Genomic DNA, 14870 nt, shown 5'->3' with positions numbered 1-14870 from the left:
GTTTTGAAATAATCAACAGCTTCATTAAGTGAGAGAGTTTTTAGTAAGTGCCGGTCTGTTGATTTTAGAATGTTACTGAAGGTGATAGGGTTGAATGAAGTCAAATTCCTTGTTTATTTATATTGATGCTGACTTGAGGAGGAAGCCCGGTAAATGAATACAGGGAGATGATCACTGTGGGTATCTGGGAATGTTCCAGCTGTGGATATTTTGTTGGGGTTTGTGACCAGAATCCAGTCTAAGACTGTTCCATTGTCATTCCCTATGCGATTATTTAAACTTGATCAAAACTATGTAAAGGTACTCCTGACTTCTTTATAAAGTATTTAGGAAATGTGACATGACTCCAAAAATGGAGTTTTTAAGGGCAATGCTAAAAACAGCATTTTAGGTAACAATTTAAATAAAATATATACAATGCCAATATAGTATAATGTTTCTTAAAAAATAAAATTAATAAACTTCTTTAAAAAAGCTTTTATTCTAAAAATCGTAACCTACTAAAAATACTTAATATGAAAAATTGTGTAAAAAATGTACATATGAAATGTTTAAAACCAATGAAAATTATGTATTCCATATAAAATTAAAACCATCTTGGTAACAACAACAATAAATAAATAATGTTGCTAGTAGAGTTATCGCATTCAACCTTAATTGCCATATTAGCTCCTGATACTCAATACACGTCTCTCATTGTCCACCCCACATATCTAAATTAATAATTTCAAGAATATCATAATAGAAACTTTTAAATTCTTTAGACACCAAAGTGTGTTTATCCAATGCACAGTTGGTATTTTCCTTTATCATATTGTAACTGTGCTTGTGTATTCTTTTACATAAAACTCTGTGTTTTACCTATATAGAAAGCGCAACTTTCGTAAACAGCCACATAAACCACCAGACGCAGCACAATTCCTTTTCATTAAAGGTATTCTAGATGAAAAGTAACTGCCAAGTTCAATGAAATATTTAAGATGTAAGGACTCTGGTAACAAAAAACACATTAGTATTTCCCCAGCTTGCTTCCTTTTGGATTAATCCTCTTTTCGTTCATCTCTAGTTTAACTTTTATATTTTTCCTCCTCTGTAAACATAACTAAGTTGGTGTCCCACTATTACAAACATATCTTCATTAGTTTTAAAAATACACCAATTTTCTTAACCGTTTAATGATATTTGTGTCGCTACTATTATTTATTTATTTTATTTTACATTTGTTGACCGGGATGGTCCGACTGGATACATGTCCATTTTCAGCGGAGGCCCGGGGAGAAAAGCTCCACATTGAAAAAATACAAATAAGTTTACACATTACATAGATGAAAAAAAATATGCTAGTTAACATATTGTATACATTCATGTAAAAACTGATGATAGCAGTATTACAGTTAAAATACAATTCTGAAAAGAAAAAACTAGTGAAAAACTAGGGCAATTCAAGGGACTTTAAAGTACTATGTAGAGTTTCCAGTTCATTACTTTTCTAGAGTTCTGAGGGATGATAAAGAAACTGCTTGCTTTATTACAGCAAGGTAAGATTAATAGTCGGTTAGAGTAAGAAATTGAGAAGGTATCCAATTTGTTCAATTTGTACTACACTTAAAAACTAAAGATCTTTCAAAGTCTTTATTGTTACTGAACTGCTTTTTACAGTCATGGGCCAAGTTACATTCCATTGCTTTACTTTCATTAATTAACAAAGAGGTATACTTGGTACCCCCATCCCACATGGAGAAAGAAGATTCTGCCAACAGGGATGACTGCAAGTAGCAGTACAGAAACTATACCTAAGGAATCAATGTACTGGGAGCAAATAACTTTTCAGGGAAAAGTAATAAACTGGGATGAGGCCAAACAGACGTTTGAAAGGCTAGACGAGCACTAAGTGAAATACCAGCTCTGGTAAAGTTTGTAGTCGTCTCTAAAGCAGAAGTTAATGTTAAAAAGTGGATAATTAGTAGGATATATAAAATACTGCATGAGAACTGTAAGAATCAATCAGATTAGAAAAGATGGGAAAACTCTATGGCTCCCAGGTATGCAACAAAATGGAAAAGGTTTACAATTTTTGCTTGGAAGGGTTTTGCACGGGTATTTTTATACCCCAAGCAGACTATTTCAGAAAATTCTTCTTCAGGTAGACAGCAAATGATGGAAGTATGATGGGAAAGAGAGAGGGATAACTGGGAACATGTTTTTTGGGAGTGCAACAAGTCGTCAGATTTAAAAAATTCTCTACAGAGAACTTTATCAGAAATGCTGTGGAAACCAAATAGTAGTAGCAAACAAAATTATTCTTTTGATCTGGGGCACATTGTATGAGCTGCCTACATACAGTAAGACCTTACTAAGTTTAATGCTATTGGCTGCCAAAAAAAGCAATTACTAGAAAACTGAAATCAAAATCTACATGGACTGTAATTGAAGAACTGACTATTGTAAAAGATAAATGAACTGGAGGTACGAACTTTAATAAAGGGAAGGAACAAATTACATGGAAATAAACAGAATATGCAGGAACAATACAAGCATACTATTCACTATCTGTAGCACATCACACACACACAAAATTTAATTTACCTTGAATCTTTACTGTCAGTTGTATCTTGCATCTTACTACGAATACCAGTACTAGACCGTCTTTCTAATTTAGTCTCTTGCTCTTCTAAACAAGGTAATCTGTTCCCATTAAATGTCTCTGTAAGCCGTCTTGACGTCTGTGATTTTGCAGAGTATTCAGGAGATGGTTGGCCCTCTTTAGAAATATCTTTCCACTGTTTCTGTTTACAAAAATAAAAATAAATTTCTTCAATGCAGCTGTCATGGAACAGGAATCTTAGATCACATCTTCAATTCTCTGCCATCTAAGTGATGCAATTTGTTTTCTAACAAATAAAATAGTCAATGTACGCACTAGTGACGACCAGAGATGGAAGAAAATTACCCACCCATACTAAAACGTGTTAAAACTTAATGCCATTTACTGGACATGCCATTATAAAATCATAACTTCAATATAACAGATTCAGCATGCAAAACAGATACAGTGAATATTGGAAAAGGAAAGTATGCAACATAACAAATCCTTTCAGCAGACAAAAAACTCTGAAGCATCAACATAAAAAATGCAACCATGGACAATAAAAGCCCAATATGGGGCAATCATGACTACCCTAACAAGACCTATCATTTAAAAGCAGCCACACTAGATAAAAACAAATTACCAGGCACACAAGGGGTTGAAGGCAAACACAAAAGCTCATGATAGCCAGAAGGTCCATCCAACAACATCCAAGCTGTATCATGTCTAAACAGTATATAAGAGAAGCATACATGTAGCAAGACAGGAAAAACAACAAAATGATATGCACCTAAAATGGGAACACACCCACTTTTAGTAATCGCAAAGGGACAACTCTGCTCTGTTACCACCATCATAACTTCACTCAAAATACCTTACTATTCTATGTGACGTCAAGCAGTGATCATGAATGGCACAGAAATTGAAAAGCACTTCTACCTTCCAGGTCAACACTGCCAGATGAGAATCTTACCTTCAGTATTTTAAACATGCCAAAACAGACATAACAGAAAGACAAAGCTTATGCTTTCATGCCAAAAAGACAGGTAATATGTTCAGAACAGCTGCATTACCAGATTCACATTTATATTAACAGTTTAAAAGCTCTTTAACTCTTCACAGTGCTTCAGTAACTAGGCAAAACAAAGGTAATACAATCACCAAAGCCATACTACATCAGCAGCAACACAGAGAAAGAAAAAGGAGCAACAAAAATACTAACATCTTATAAAAATGATGCAATGTAGAAGCCGCATCTGATGCGTGTGAAATACAGATGCTTACTGTTCTTACCTTAACAGTAGACCTTTGAGGAGTGGTCATTGTAACAGCAAGTCATAAGATCTGGATTTTACCTACCTTCTTCCAGCAGTGGCTATCATCTATGTGAGGAACCAGTGTAGCTCCCAAACAAACTAAGGTATTGATATAGGTAGTGCAACACCCCCTTACATATCCTGTAGTGTTCTTAAAGTTGTATCCCTGCAGGAAGTGTGCATGTGGTAAGCAAAGTTCATTGCTGATCAGCAGCAATAATAAATTATACACAGACACAAAGAAAATCAGTGGAACGTAATCCAGTCAGAAAAAACACCTAAGCCGCACCAATAACAGATATCCATAAACAAATCATGCTGCTGAACAACGCGAAGTACATTAAGTCAGGTAACATGTACAGTGGATATAAAGTGTACACACCCCTGTTAAAATGCCAGGTTTTTGTGATATAAAAAATGAGACCACAATAAATCATTTCAAAACTTTTCCCACCTTTAATGTGACCTATAACCTGTACAATTCAATTGATAAACAAATGTGCTAGGGGAAAAAAATGTAAACAAATAAAAAACGTACAATACGCTGGTTGCACAAGTGTGCACACCCTTAAACTAATACTTTGTTGAAGAACCCCCAGCTACAATATGCCTGCCTCTCTACTTGCACCCTTAAGAAAGTGGGGTGGAGATATCACTAAGGAAGACACCGTAAGGGATACAGCATGATTCTGTTAACTCAACAAAAAGGGAACGATTTGGTAAGGGGGAATTAAAAGGGTGAATATCAGCAACTAAGAATAAGGGGTCCACAAAAATATATACATTAATGACAGAAGTATGGAAACTGGATTTCTGGTTGCCATATTCTCGGGTTCATTATGATTTTGTAACAGTTAAATGGTATTTAGATTTATAACCAATAAGATAAGATGTTAACTCTAACTTCAAAGGAAAGACTCTTGAGACATGGAAGATTTAACAAATTTTTAATATATACTTTTTGAGGTAAATGCAGAATATAAATATTATACTGCCAAAAAAAGTTGAAAATACTGATATCTCTTCTTTTATGAAATTAGCTGAAATGCAGTTATCTAACCATCACAAAAACATCTTTGGAGGCCAGGTTTTATAACTCTATGTATTAGAAAACAAACAGTGATACTATTTTAAAAAAGAAAAATCACACAGATTGACTTTCACATGCAACACTAACAACCACAACAGTTTAGTGCTGTGTTAAACAGAACCAGTCTGTTAAATCATATGTGATAAGCGTACCTCTGAAATGCCCCTGATTTTGACTCAAATTTTAGTTGCCCCTCTTAATCCCTCCTAAAACTGGTAACTTGGAGAAAAGGTTGTGAGTTGCACATAAAAAATAATGACAACAATTAGATTTATAGACTTCTTTTACTTCGGAAAATGTATGTTAATCCACATTCTCTCATTCTCAGTGTCTCACAATAACAGTACTAATAGTTTAAAAGTGTCCCTGATTATTTCTGGATTTGTCCCTGATTGGTTGAGAACTACGCTGACGTGTTAATTAAAGCCACTAGATGAATAATTCCTGAAGTAGTACTCCTTGAGGATTACCTTCTCATTCTCTTCCGTGACCTATCAAGTTGATCAAGCTAATTAGGTATGTAAGAACAGTCCAAACACAAAATACTTTTCACTACTACTGCGGAATCAGACTCCTCAAAGGACTCAGACTGCAGCTTTTTTTGAGGGTTACCTATCCTGCTCAGACCTTGGGATGGATGATGCACAGATTTTTTTAGGTGTCCAGAGCTAGAAGTGACAACTCTGGAGTCTGCGTTGGCACTCTCAGAGGAGAGATGACCATCTTCTCCGGAACTCTGAAAGCCTACCCAAATCCTTCAGAACCAACTAGCTTCCACCTACAGCCTTGTTCATCCACCAGGAGGAGTACGTAAGGAAGGACTGAAGAAGGAACTCCAGAGTCTTGAAGGGGATAGCGGTGCCAACATCTCAAAAGCAGAAGACTTAGAAACTAAAAAATAAAACCAAACATTTTGGTGCCAAGGATGAAACAAAATACTCAATGTCAAGGGGTGGTCCTGAGACTTAACCAATGTCAAGAGTCTCGAAGTCAAGTGAACTGCATGTAAAGATCCCGGTGATGAGTTTGAAGGATCAGTCAGTGCCAGGCACATGGGTTCCAGGATCTATGCTGGTTCTAATACCTCTGGTGCCAAAACATGGACAGAGAAAGGAGCAAGAATTGGTGCAGAAGGGCTAGCCTGATCCACCCTTGAAACCAAGAGGGATGGAAAGACACCCCCTCAATCTGAGTCTTCAAAAAAGCCCTCATTTTATGTTCACGATCATCATCTGATACATTCCTGAAATGGAAGATAAAAGAGATCTAGAAATTAATCGAGGGTGAAACCTCAAAGAAGAAGGTTGGATGACATGACTTTTAGGCAACCTATCCAGGATCACAATAGGATCCCCAAAGGAGGAGGGATGTTCTCTGGCATGGAATAAGGGACTGACTCCACTCTCAGCACCTTTGGTGCAACAGAAGGGCTAGCATCCTCTGCCTTCCTCTTTTTTAGTTCATAGTCTTTCTCTTTAACTTTCTGCTTCTCTTTTTCTTTTCTGGGGTTCTTACCTGATGGGTTGGTAAGGCAGCAAACCCTTAACAAATAAATTTGTTTCTTCAATCAGCTAGGAAGCAAGGGCTGAAAGCCCGAGAGATGGAGCAGTCAGATGAAAGGTAGTCCACCCCAGCTACATTTCACAGAGATTGTGGGATTCCTGGGGTTGAATCTTATGGCTGCATTTGGCACATTTTCCGAAGCTCTTGTCAGGATGCTCCATCTCCAGTCTCAGTGCAAAAAAAGGTCTGCACGTATACACCACAGTCAGAAATCTCAAGCAACAAGAGTACAACTAATTAAAAGTACCAAAGTAATAGAAAATTAACAGCACCACCAAAGAAAGATATTTTTAAACTAGTGACAGGATGAATGGTTTAACACCGAAAGGTCATTAGGTTTCTCATCTACGCAATGCAAGAAAAATAAATAAAAGCCCTTAAGAAAATAGCAGGGGCAAGAAAATTAATGGAAAAAGATCAAAAGGAGCTTTAAGAAGATACTATTCACAAACTGAATTAGTAGTTCAGATAGAGACAAGAACAAAATTATTTTATGCATGGAGCTTTATTTGCTCCATATATTACCAGTTACAGGAAAATGTGTAGGAGTGCAAATTCTTTTATAACTTTAAAAATAATAAAACATTTAGCATAACCACACAGACAGTGGCCAAAAAGTATTACTCTAATTAATGAATGGCTTTAAAAGTTTTTAAGATGCTTAATTCCATCACACTTTTTGTATGTCATAGCATAGTGTCTAAAAACTTTTAAAGATGCTTTTCCCTTTTTGCCACTGCTCTGTCGAGCCTGCTTGCTGTTAACTCTAGTCTTAACAAAGTTGTCTTTTTTCCCTGAATTTAGATCATAATCAAGACTTTCCAATGACTACGATAAAGTTATGTTACACAGTTTTGAACAGAAAAACAGAACATAATTGTAAATATAGAAACAATGTCCAGATTAAAACATTTACCTATAACATGTACAAACTGGTGAGATGGCAAGTAATCATTTGTTAATTCAGAATCAAAATCATAAATCATTTTTTCTGGACTTCATCAGTAAAGACTATTCTGCAATAAATTACTTACAAATTAATAACGGACAGGATGCTATCATGAATGACCCAATCAAGTTTCAATGAGATATTGAACATTTTTAACTCCTGCATTCATGATCACATAGAAATGGGGGGTGGGGGGGGAGGGGTGCTGCTTAGATCAAAAAAAAAAAAGTCATAAAACAAGTCTAAATTAAAGTATAGAAACTATTTGTTTTTTTTTTAATTAAATCTTTCAGATCTAACTATAAACTCAACTTGGTATCAAAAGGCTGAAACCAATAATAATGATTTTTTTTAATTAACTCAGAAATCTAAAAACAAACTGTGAATATAACACATCGTCAATAAACCATTAAAGTGATCTCCCACTCATTGGATAAAGTGAATGTGGTTGGCAGAAAATATTTGTGCTGGATTTACAATAAGCATAGATATGTCATTGTGATATAGAGAGGAAGAGAAAAGTACAGTTGTGTACACGTACCATAAATGTAGATGTTCGAGTGTATTCACTGTTGCGGTCATTACATTTGGGTAATCTGCTGGCAGGTTGCCCTCAGTCGGCCTGATTAACAAAGTCTTGGGTCCTGCGTCGGTTGCTGTCCCTTCTTCCATGACGTCAGGTCGTCAGGGGTATAAAACATGCAGCTGACGCCATTACATCAGTTTTTCTTGCCCAAGATTTCAGGTGCCCCCCAAATGGGGAGCAAAATATATACATACATATATATATATATATATATATATATATATATATATATGTATATAACTTAGAACACAAAAAATATACCTCCAAACAAAAGCAAATACACCAAAAAGGCTTTTAAGCACAGTAAAAGAAAGTAGAGGTATAGCAAGAGAAAAACAGGGGGCTGGAGGGTGGTAACCGGGACTGCAACCGTGAAAACACTCGAACACCTACGTTTATGGTAAGTGTACACAACTGTACTATGTTCTTTGTGTTTCACTGTTGCAGTCATTATATGTGGGTAGATTCCCAAAGCTATGGTTGGGAGGATGGATTTATACAGAATTAGGAGCAGCTGGAGTTAAATGGTAATTTTTGGTGAACATATGAACTGAGGTCCAGGTAGCAGCTTCTAGAATGTCTCTGGTAGGAACCCCTCTGAGAAAGGCTGCAGAAGTAGATGCAGCCCTGGTGGAATGAGATCTGATCCCCTTGGAGGTAAGTTTACCATGGTGCACATAGCAGTAAAAAATACAATGGCTTATCCATTTGGAAATAGTCTGCTTTGAAATAGCCTTTCCCTCTGCCCCTGCAGCAAATGCCACCAATAGCTGTTCAGATTTTCTTAGAGATTTTCTCCTGTTTAAGTAGAATCTAAGTTGTCTGTGTACATCCAATGAGTGCAGAATCCGCTCACCCTTGTTCTGTGGATTGGGAAAGAAAGTTGGCAGATGAATAGTCTGATTAAGAGCCATACTGGATACCACCTTAGGCATGAAAGATGGATTGGTCCTGACAGCCACCCTGTCCGGATGAAAAATAATGAAAGGTTCCACTGCCATAAGAGCCTGTAATTCTGAAATCTGCTAAAAGGAAAGCTGTTTTCCAGGAGAGAAATTAGCAGCTGGCTCAAAAGGAGGTAGAGTGAGTTTTTCCAAAACAAAATTGAGGTCCCATGCAGGAGTTGGTGCTCTCCTGGGAGGTCTTACATTTTTGGCCCCTCTGAGGTACTGCTTTAGCAGAGGATGAGAAAAGAGGGGAGGCTCTGTGTTGTAATGAGCTGAAATGGCAGAGGCATGGATTTTTATGGAAGAAAAAGATAGGCCCTTGTGAAGCATCTCAGTTAAATATTGCAGAATCTGAGGAATATTGGGCATTGCTGTGCTTATTCCTTGTGCTTGGTTCCAGGCACAGAATCTTTTCCATTTGTCAGCATAAGATTTTCTACTAGGCCTTCTAGCCTCCAAAATGACATCCATCACAGGTTTGCTGAGAGATGAAACTGGTGAAATTAGTTGATTAGCCATGCTGCAAGATTTAGAGTTTGTAGCTGAGTGTGCAGAATTTGATAGTTCTGCTGAGACAGTAGGTAACATGTCTGTGGAAGGTACCACGGAGGAAGGTGGGACATATTGCGTAGGAGCGGGTACCAGTGTTGGCGAGGCCAGTCCGGAGCAATCAGAATCATTTTTGTTTTTTCCTGTCTGACTTTTAGTAAAATCTTGGAGAGCAGAGGCAGGGGAGGAAAGGCATAGACTGATAGGTTTTTCTAGCTGAAAGATAGTGCATCCACTTTCCAAGCTTTTTCCAGCTGAAAGAAAGAGCATCCACTTTCCAAGCTTTTTTGTGATGAATTCTTGTGCAGAATTTGTCCAACTGATAGATCTTTTTGCCTCACCCCAAAACTATGTCTGGGCTCCCCCATTTGCATGTCAACATGCTGAATATTTGTGGATCCAGTTTCCATTCGTGTAGGTCCATAAGATTTCTGCTTAGTTCATCTGCCAGAGTATTTTGCTTTCCTGGTTGGAATTGAGCTTGCAGATATATTTGATAAGTCAAGGCCGTGTTCCACAATGCCATGGCTAGTCTGCAAAGGGGGTAGGAATGGGTACCCCCCTGCTTGTTTATGCACCACATGACTGTGGTGTTGCCTGTCTTTATCAGTAGTTGTCCTGGATGAAGTTGGTCCTTGAAGGCTGTCAGAGCATTCTGTACAGCTAGCAATTCTTTCTGGTTGATATGTAGGTGCATTTGATTTGGGCACCATTGGCCCTCAATGCATCACCCTGCCAGATGAGCCCCCCAAGCATAATCTGATGCGTATGTAGTCAGGGTTTGGGCGGCAGGGGATGGAATGAATGACAGTCCCTTGTTTTGGTGGCAGGCCTCTGCCCACCATAGGAACTCTAGCTGCAGGCAAGGAATGATAAGAATCATTGTTTCCAGGCTGTGACAATTTTGACTCCATAAGCTTTTTAGGTACCATTGAAGTTTCCTCATATGCAGTCTTGCATATGGAATTATTAGAATGCAGAAGGCTATGAATCCCAAGGCCTGCAGGATTTGTCTTGCAGATTGCTGGGTTTTTGTGGCCACCTGTTTGAAGTAAGTCATCAATTGAATTTGTTTTTCTGGTGTAAGGTAAGTAATCTGGGCAGTTGTATTCAAGCTTGTTTTTCTGGCGTAAGGTAAGTCATCTGGGCAGTTGCATTCAAGCTTGCACCCAGGAATGTAATTATTTGAGAGGGTACCTGCTGTGATTTCTTTTTGTTTATGGTGTACCCTAGACAAGTTAGAAGTTTTTTACAAATGGCAGATGTTTTAGAAGAGTGTCCTTGTTTTCTGCCTGAATTAGACAAGCGTCCAAGTATGGATAAAGTTGAATATTTCTTTGCCTGCAAAATGCAATTACTGGTGACAGGCACTTTGTGAAGACCCTGGGCGCAGTAGATAAGCCAAAGGGCAGTGCACAGAACTGGTAATGCAAATAGCCTGCTTTGAAGCGGAGGTATCTTCTGCAAGGTTTCCTGATTGGGATATGCAGGTAAGCCTCTTTTAAGTCTAGAGTTACCAACCAGGCATCCTTGCCTAGCATAGGTAGTAACTGTTGTAGAGTCAGCATCTTGAATTCTGGAATGTCCAGAAATGTATTTAGAATGGATAAGTCCTGGATTGGACGCCATGATTTGTCTTTTCTGGTATCAGGAAAAGTCTTGAATAAAAACCTTGTCCCTTTTCCTTTTCTGGTACTGGTTGAATAGCCCCCATATTCATGAGGGACATAATTTGTTTCTGGGCCTCTGCCCACTGATTTGGAGGCAGATCTGGCCATCCGTTTTGGGACTGGCAACGTGTGGAAATGAAATCAGTAACCCTGGGATACTATATTTAAAACCCACTTGTCCTGGATAATCAGTTGCCAGTTTCGTGCATGAAGTGCCAGCCCCCCCCCCCCCACCAAAGGGGCAGCCAAAAGATAAGTGCTTGGTGATTGCAGTGGAAAGTCATTGAGACTGTTTACCGTAGAAAGGTGCCTTGTTACTTCCAGATTTGGAGGTGGAGGCACCCCATTGCTTTGTTCTATAAGTTCCTTGTGACTGAAAGCTGGAGCCTTTGGGATGTCTGGGTTTGACCAGAGCGGCTCTGGTGGGTACTGGAAAGGACCAGTTCTTAGTAGGCCAGTGCCTACTGAACCTGGGTGGCTGCACTTGTAGGAAATCTTTTACAATTTTTATAGATTTAGCTTTATCTTCCATCTTTTTCAAAACTTCTTCTGCCTTATTACCAAATAGACTGTCCTTTTGTAAAGGAGCATCTACCAATTTTGCTTTAACATGGTCAGGCAGATTTTGCTCCTTGAGCCAAGCATGCCTTTTTATCACAGATCCAGTTACAGCAGCCCTGCAAGAGGCCTCCAAGGAATCAAAACCACATTGCAAAGTATGTTTTCCAACTTGTTCAGCTGAATGCAATAAACCTACAACTCTTTATTTTCCACACAGTCAGAAATCAACATCATTTTCTGTTTAAGCAAGCCCATGACATGCTGTTGATATTTAAGCATATGAAATTGACAGTTTAAAGCCCCGATTACCAAGGTTGCAGACGTGTAAACCTTCTTACCCCATCTATCCAGCGCCCTGGAATCTCTATCAGAAGGGATAGGATTTTTAGCAGTAGAAGCCTTAAGTCCCTTGGGACCCTGAGAAATGGTTTCAGGGTCAGCAGTAGGGTATTTAAATAGGAATTTGTGGGAGTCAGGAACCCTGGAATATCTGTCTGGCTTACTAGGAGCCGGAGGCAGGGAATCAGGAGCCATACTGGATTCTGAGAAAACATCATCAACAATGTCTAAACAAGGGGGTACAGCCAAATGCCTATGCTGAGGAAGAAGAAGAAAATCCAGAAGTCTCTTTTTAGATTCTGAGAAATCCTGACTCTCCCAGTGAAAGTGTTCCCTTAAGGTATGCAAAGTTTCTCCAAAAGAAAAATCCTCAGGATGAGAAGCAGAAGGGATGGAATCTTCTGCATCAGAGTCCTCATAAGTGGGAATAGATGATTCCTGATCAGAAGATGAATCAGAAGAAATAGAAACCTGATCTGAAGATTCATAGTCAGTGTCTTGCCTAGGCCTCTTAGCAGGAGGGGGATGGGTACCCCTGACTAAGGTAATTAAATCCTCAGCCATTTTGATCATTTGTTTTTTAGGCATTGGGGGCTGTACGCGTGGCCCAAGCGTTGGTTATTTAGACACAGAAGTAGATTTTGGTCTTAGTTTTGAAGATAGTGTCGGTTTAATATGCAAATCTTTAGGCCTGAAAACACCCTCAGAAGCCGGTGCCTGCTCAGTGGCTCCGGACCCATCTAAGGTAGAGACATCCGCGGGTACAATACTTAAAGTATCTCGCGGCATACCGGACTCCGAATGGGTCTCAGTAGAGGCCTGCGAATCAAAAGTAGAGGGTATCAGGGGCTGCAAAAGCGCCTCACTGAGTACCGGCGAATGGCTTAGGAGAAGCTTTGTCGTCGGTTTTGGACATCGAAGGTCTGTCTCTGTCTTTTTCTTTGCGTTTTTTTAGGTATTCCGCTAGTCGGATTGCTAACAGACGACATATCTGAATAGTTAAATCTTGAACCAAAATATTTAGAAGCAAAAATATACCGATGTTTAATAGTGCGTCAATTAAATTTAGCACAAAACCGACAGCAAGGCATGTTGTGGTCAGGGCCTAGGCAAGGAATACAGTACAAATGAAAATCCTTATGAGGTATTTGCTTCCCACAAGTAATACAATTATTAACTTTTACTGACATCGGTAAGGAGCAAGAAAAAGTTTCCCCAATGGGGTACTTAGCTTTTAGTTGAAGACTTCGGTTCTGAAACTCGAAAACGAAAATTTCATGAGTCGGCCGACCGACACTTGAGAACTGCTTCTGCTTCGGGCACTGCGCGGCAAGAAAGACTGATGTAATGGCATCGGCTGCATGTTTTATACCCCTGATGACCTGACGTCATGGAAGAAGGGACAGCAACCGACGCAGGACCCAAGACTTTGTTAATCAGGCCGACTGAGGGCACCTGCCAAATGTAATGACTGCAACAGTGAAACACGAAGAACATCATGACTTATGTAACAACAAACATGTTAACTGTTGCCAAAAGGAAAAATAAAAACGTTAAGTTTAATAGGACAAAAAAATGCATCTGGTAGTTCCCTGCACAGAAACAAGAAAAAACTAAATAGATCTCTATCAATCATGTCAGACAGAAGCTTAGCATGTGGATACATCCCTGATCCATGGAGATAGGTCCACATCAGATACAGATAACTTTAGATCCCTTCTATTTAAAATCATGGAAAATCATACTGAAGCATATCCAAAATGACAAAGGAACCTATTTTCATTAGATACTGTGGCCTTGCTAAGGGGAGATCTTGCCTTCTGAATCTTGTGGCCTTCTTGAAGTAGCAACAGCAACACCTGATGAAGACCTGACATCTGACTGCTAATCTTGACCTTGCTAAATTTCTGACACTATTCCACATATGAGAATAACTGACAAATTAGAAGTATTAAACATCAATCCATGACGGCTAAAACACTGGTTAAGCAAAATGACACAAGCTGAGAACTATTCTCTTTAAAACAGCGGTTACTGATGATGTCTGAAGGGGCTCTGCATTGGGTCTACTTTTCCTTGGGCAACCCCCTACAGTTTTAAAGATGGAAAATTAGCTACTAAATATGCCGATTAGTGCAAACTGGGTAACTTAATTAACTTCAACAAAAGATGCCAAAATTCTCCAAGGAGGTCTGTGAAAGTACACACTGGCTGCAATAGTAATGATTAGTGTGCCTGTTATTCTAAGTGTATTTACTCTGGTGTAAGCACTTGGGTTCCAAAACCACTTACTTTACATTAGGAGGATTTGTGTTCTAAACTCCTGGCTGGAAAGGATAGCCTACACCCTTTTGGCTGGAAATTGCTTGCTGTAGGCCTACTGTGTCTGTTACTCTGAAGTGTCTTAGTTATGGCTTAAGCACTTGTGCTCCAAAACCATTTGTTTTACATTAGGAAGGTTTGTGGTCTAGACTCTTGTGGCGGAAGTGTGTGACCTGCACCTTTCTATACTGGGAACTGTTGGTGAATTGCTGCATTATTACAACTGCCTTCTGCTGTTGTGACTGTAATTTTATACACTTTGAATTTCTAATACTTCTGCATTTTATAGCAGAGGCTAGATTCAGACTGGCTGAATCCAGACTGTTTGGTATAACTTGAGCACTAAAACCAGCTCTTCACTGAGATACTGAAATATCTGAGGCATCCATTG

At 38.9% G+C, this 14870-nt stretch overlaps 1 protein-coding gene across 2 annotated transcripts in view; it reads right to left on the bottom strand.

Moving 5' to 3' along the window:
* The window catches only part of PTPN2 (protein tyrosine phosphatase non-receptor type 2), a 2647405-nt gene that overhangs the window by 513751 nt on the left and 2118784 nt on the right, over positions 1-14870 (bottom strand). For both annotated transcript variants that reach the window (XM_044067190.1, XM_044067189.1), the window contains exon 8: positions 2587-2786. In XM_044067190.1, coding sequence (XP_043923125.1) covers positions 2587-2786 — 200 coding nt within the window. The remainder of the gene's footprint in view (positions 1-2586; positions 2787-14870) is intronic.

Source organism: Protopterus annectens, chromosome 3.part1 (assembly GCF_019279795.1).
Source record: "Protopterus annectens isolate FY-2018-M chromosome 3.part1, PAN1.0, whole genome shotgun sequence".
Taxonomy (NCBI): Eukaryota; Metazoa; Chordata; order Ceratodontiformes; family Protopteridae; genus Protopterus; species Protopterus annectens.
Note: the sequence above shows the minus strand (reverse complement) of the source record. Positions and strands in the feature narration are given on the sequence as shown.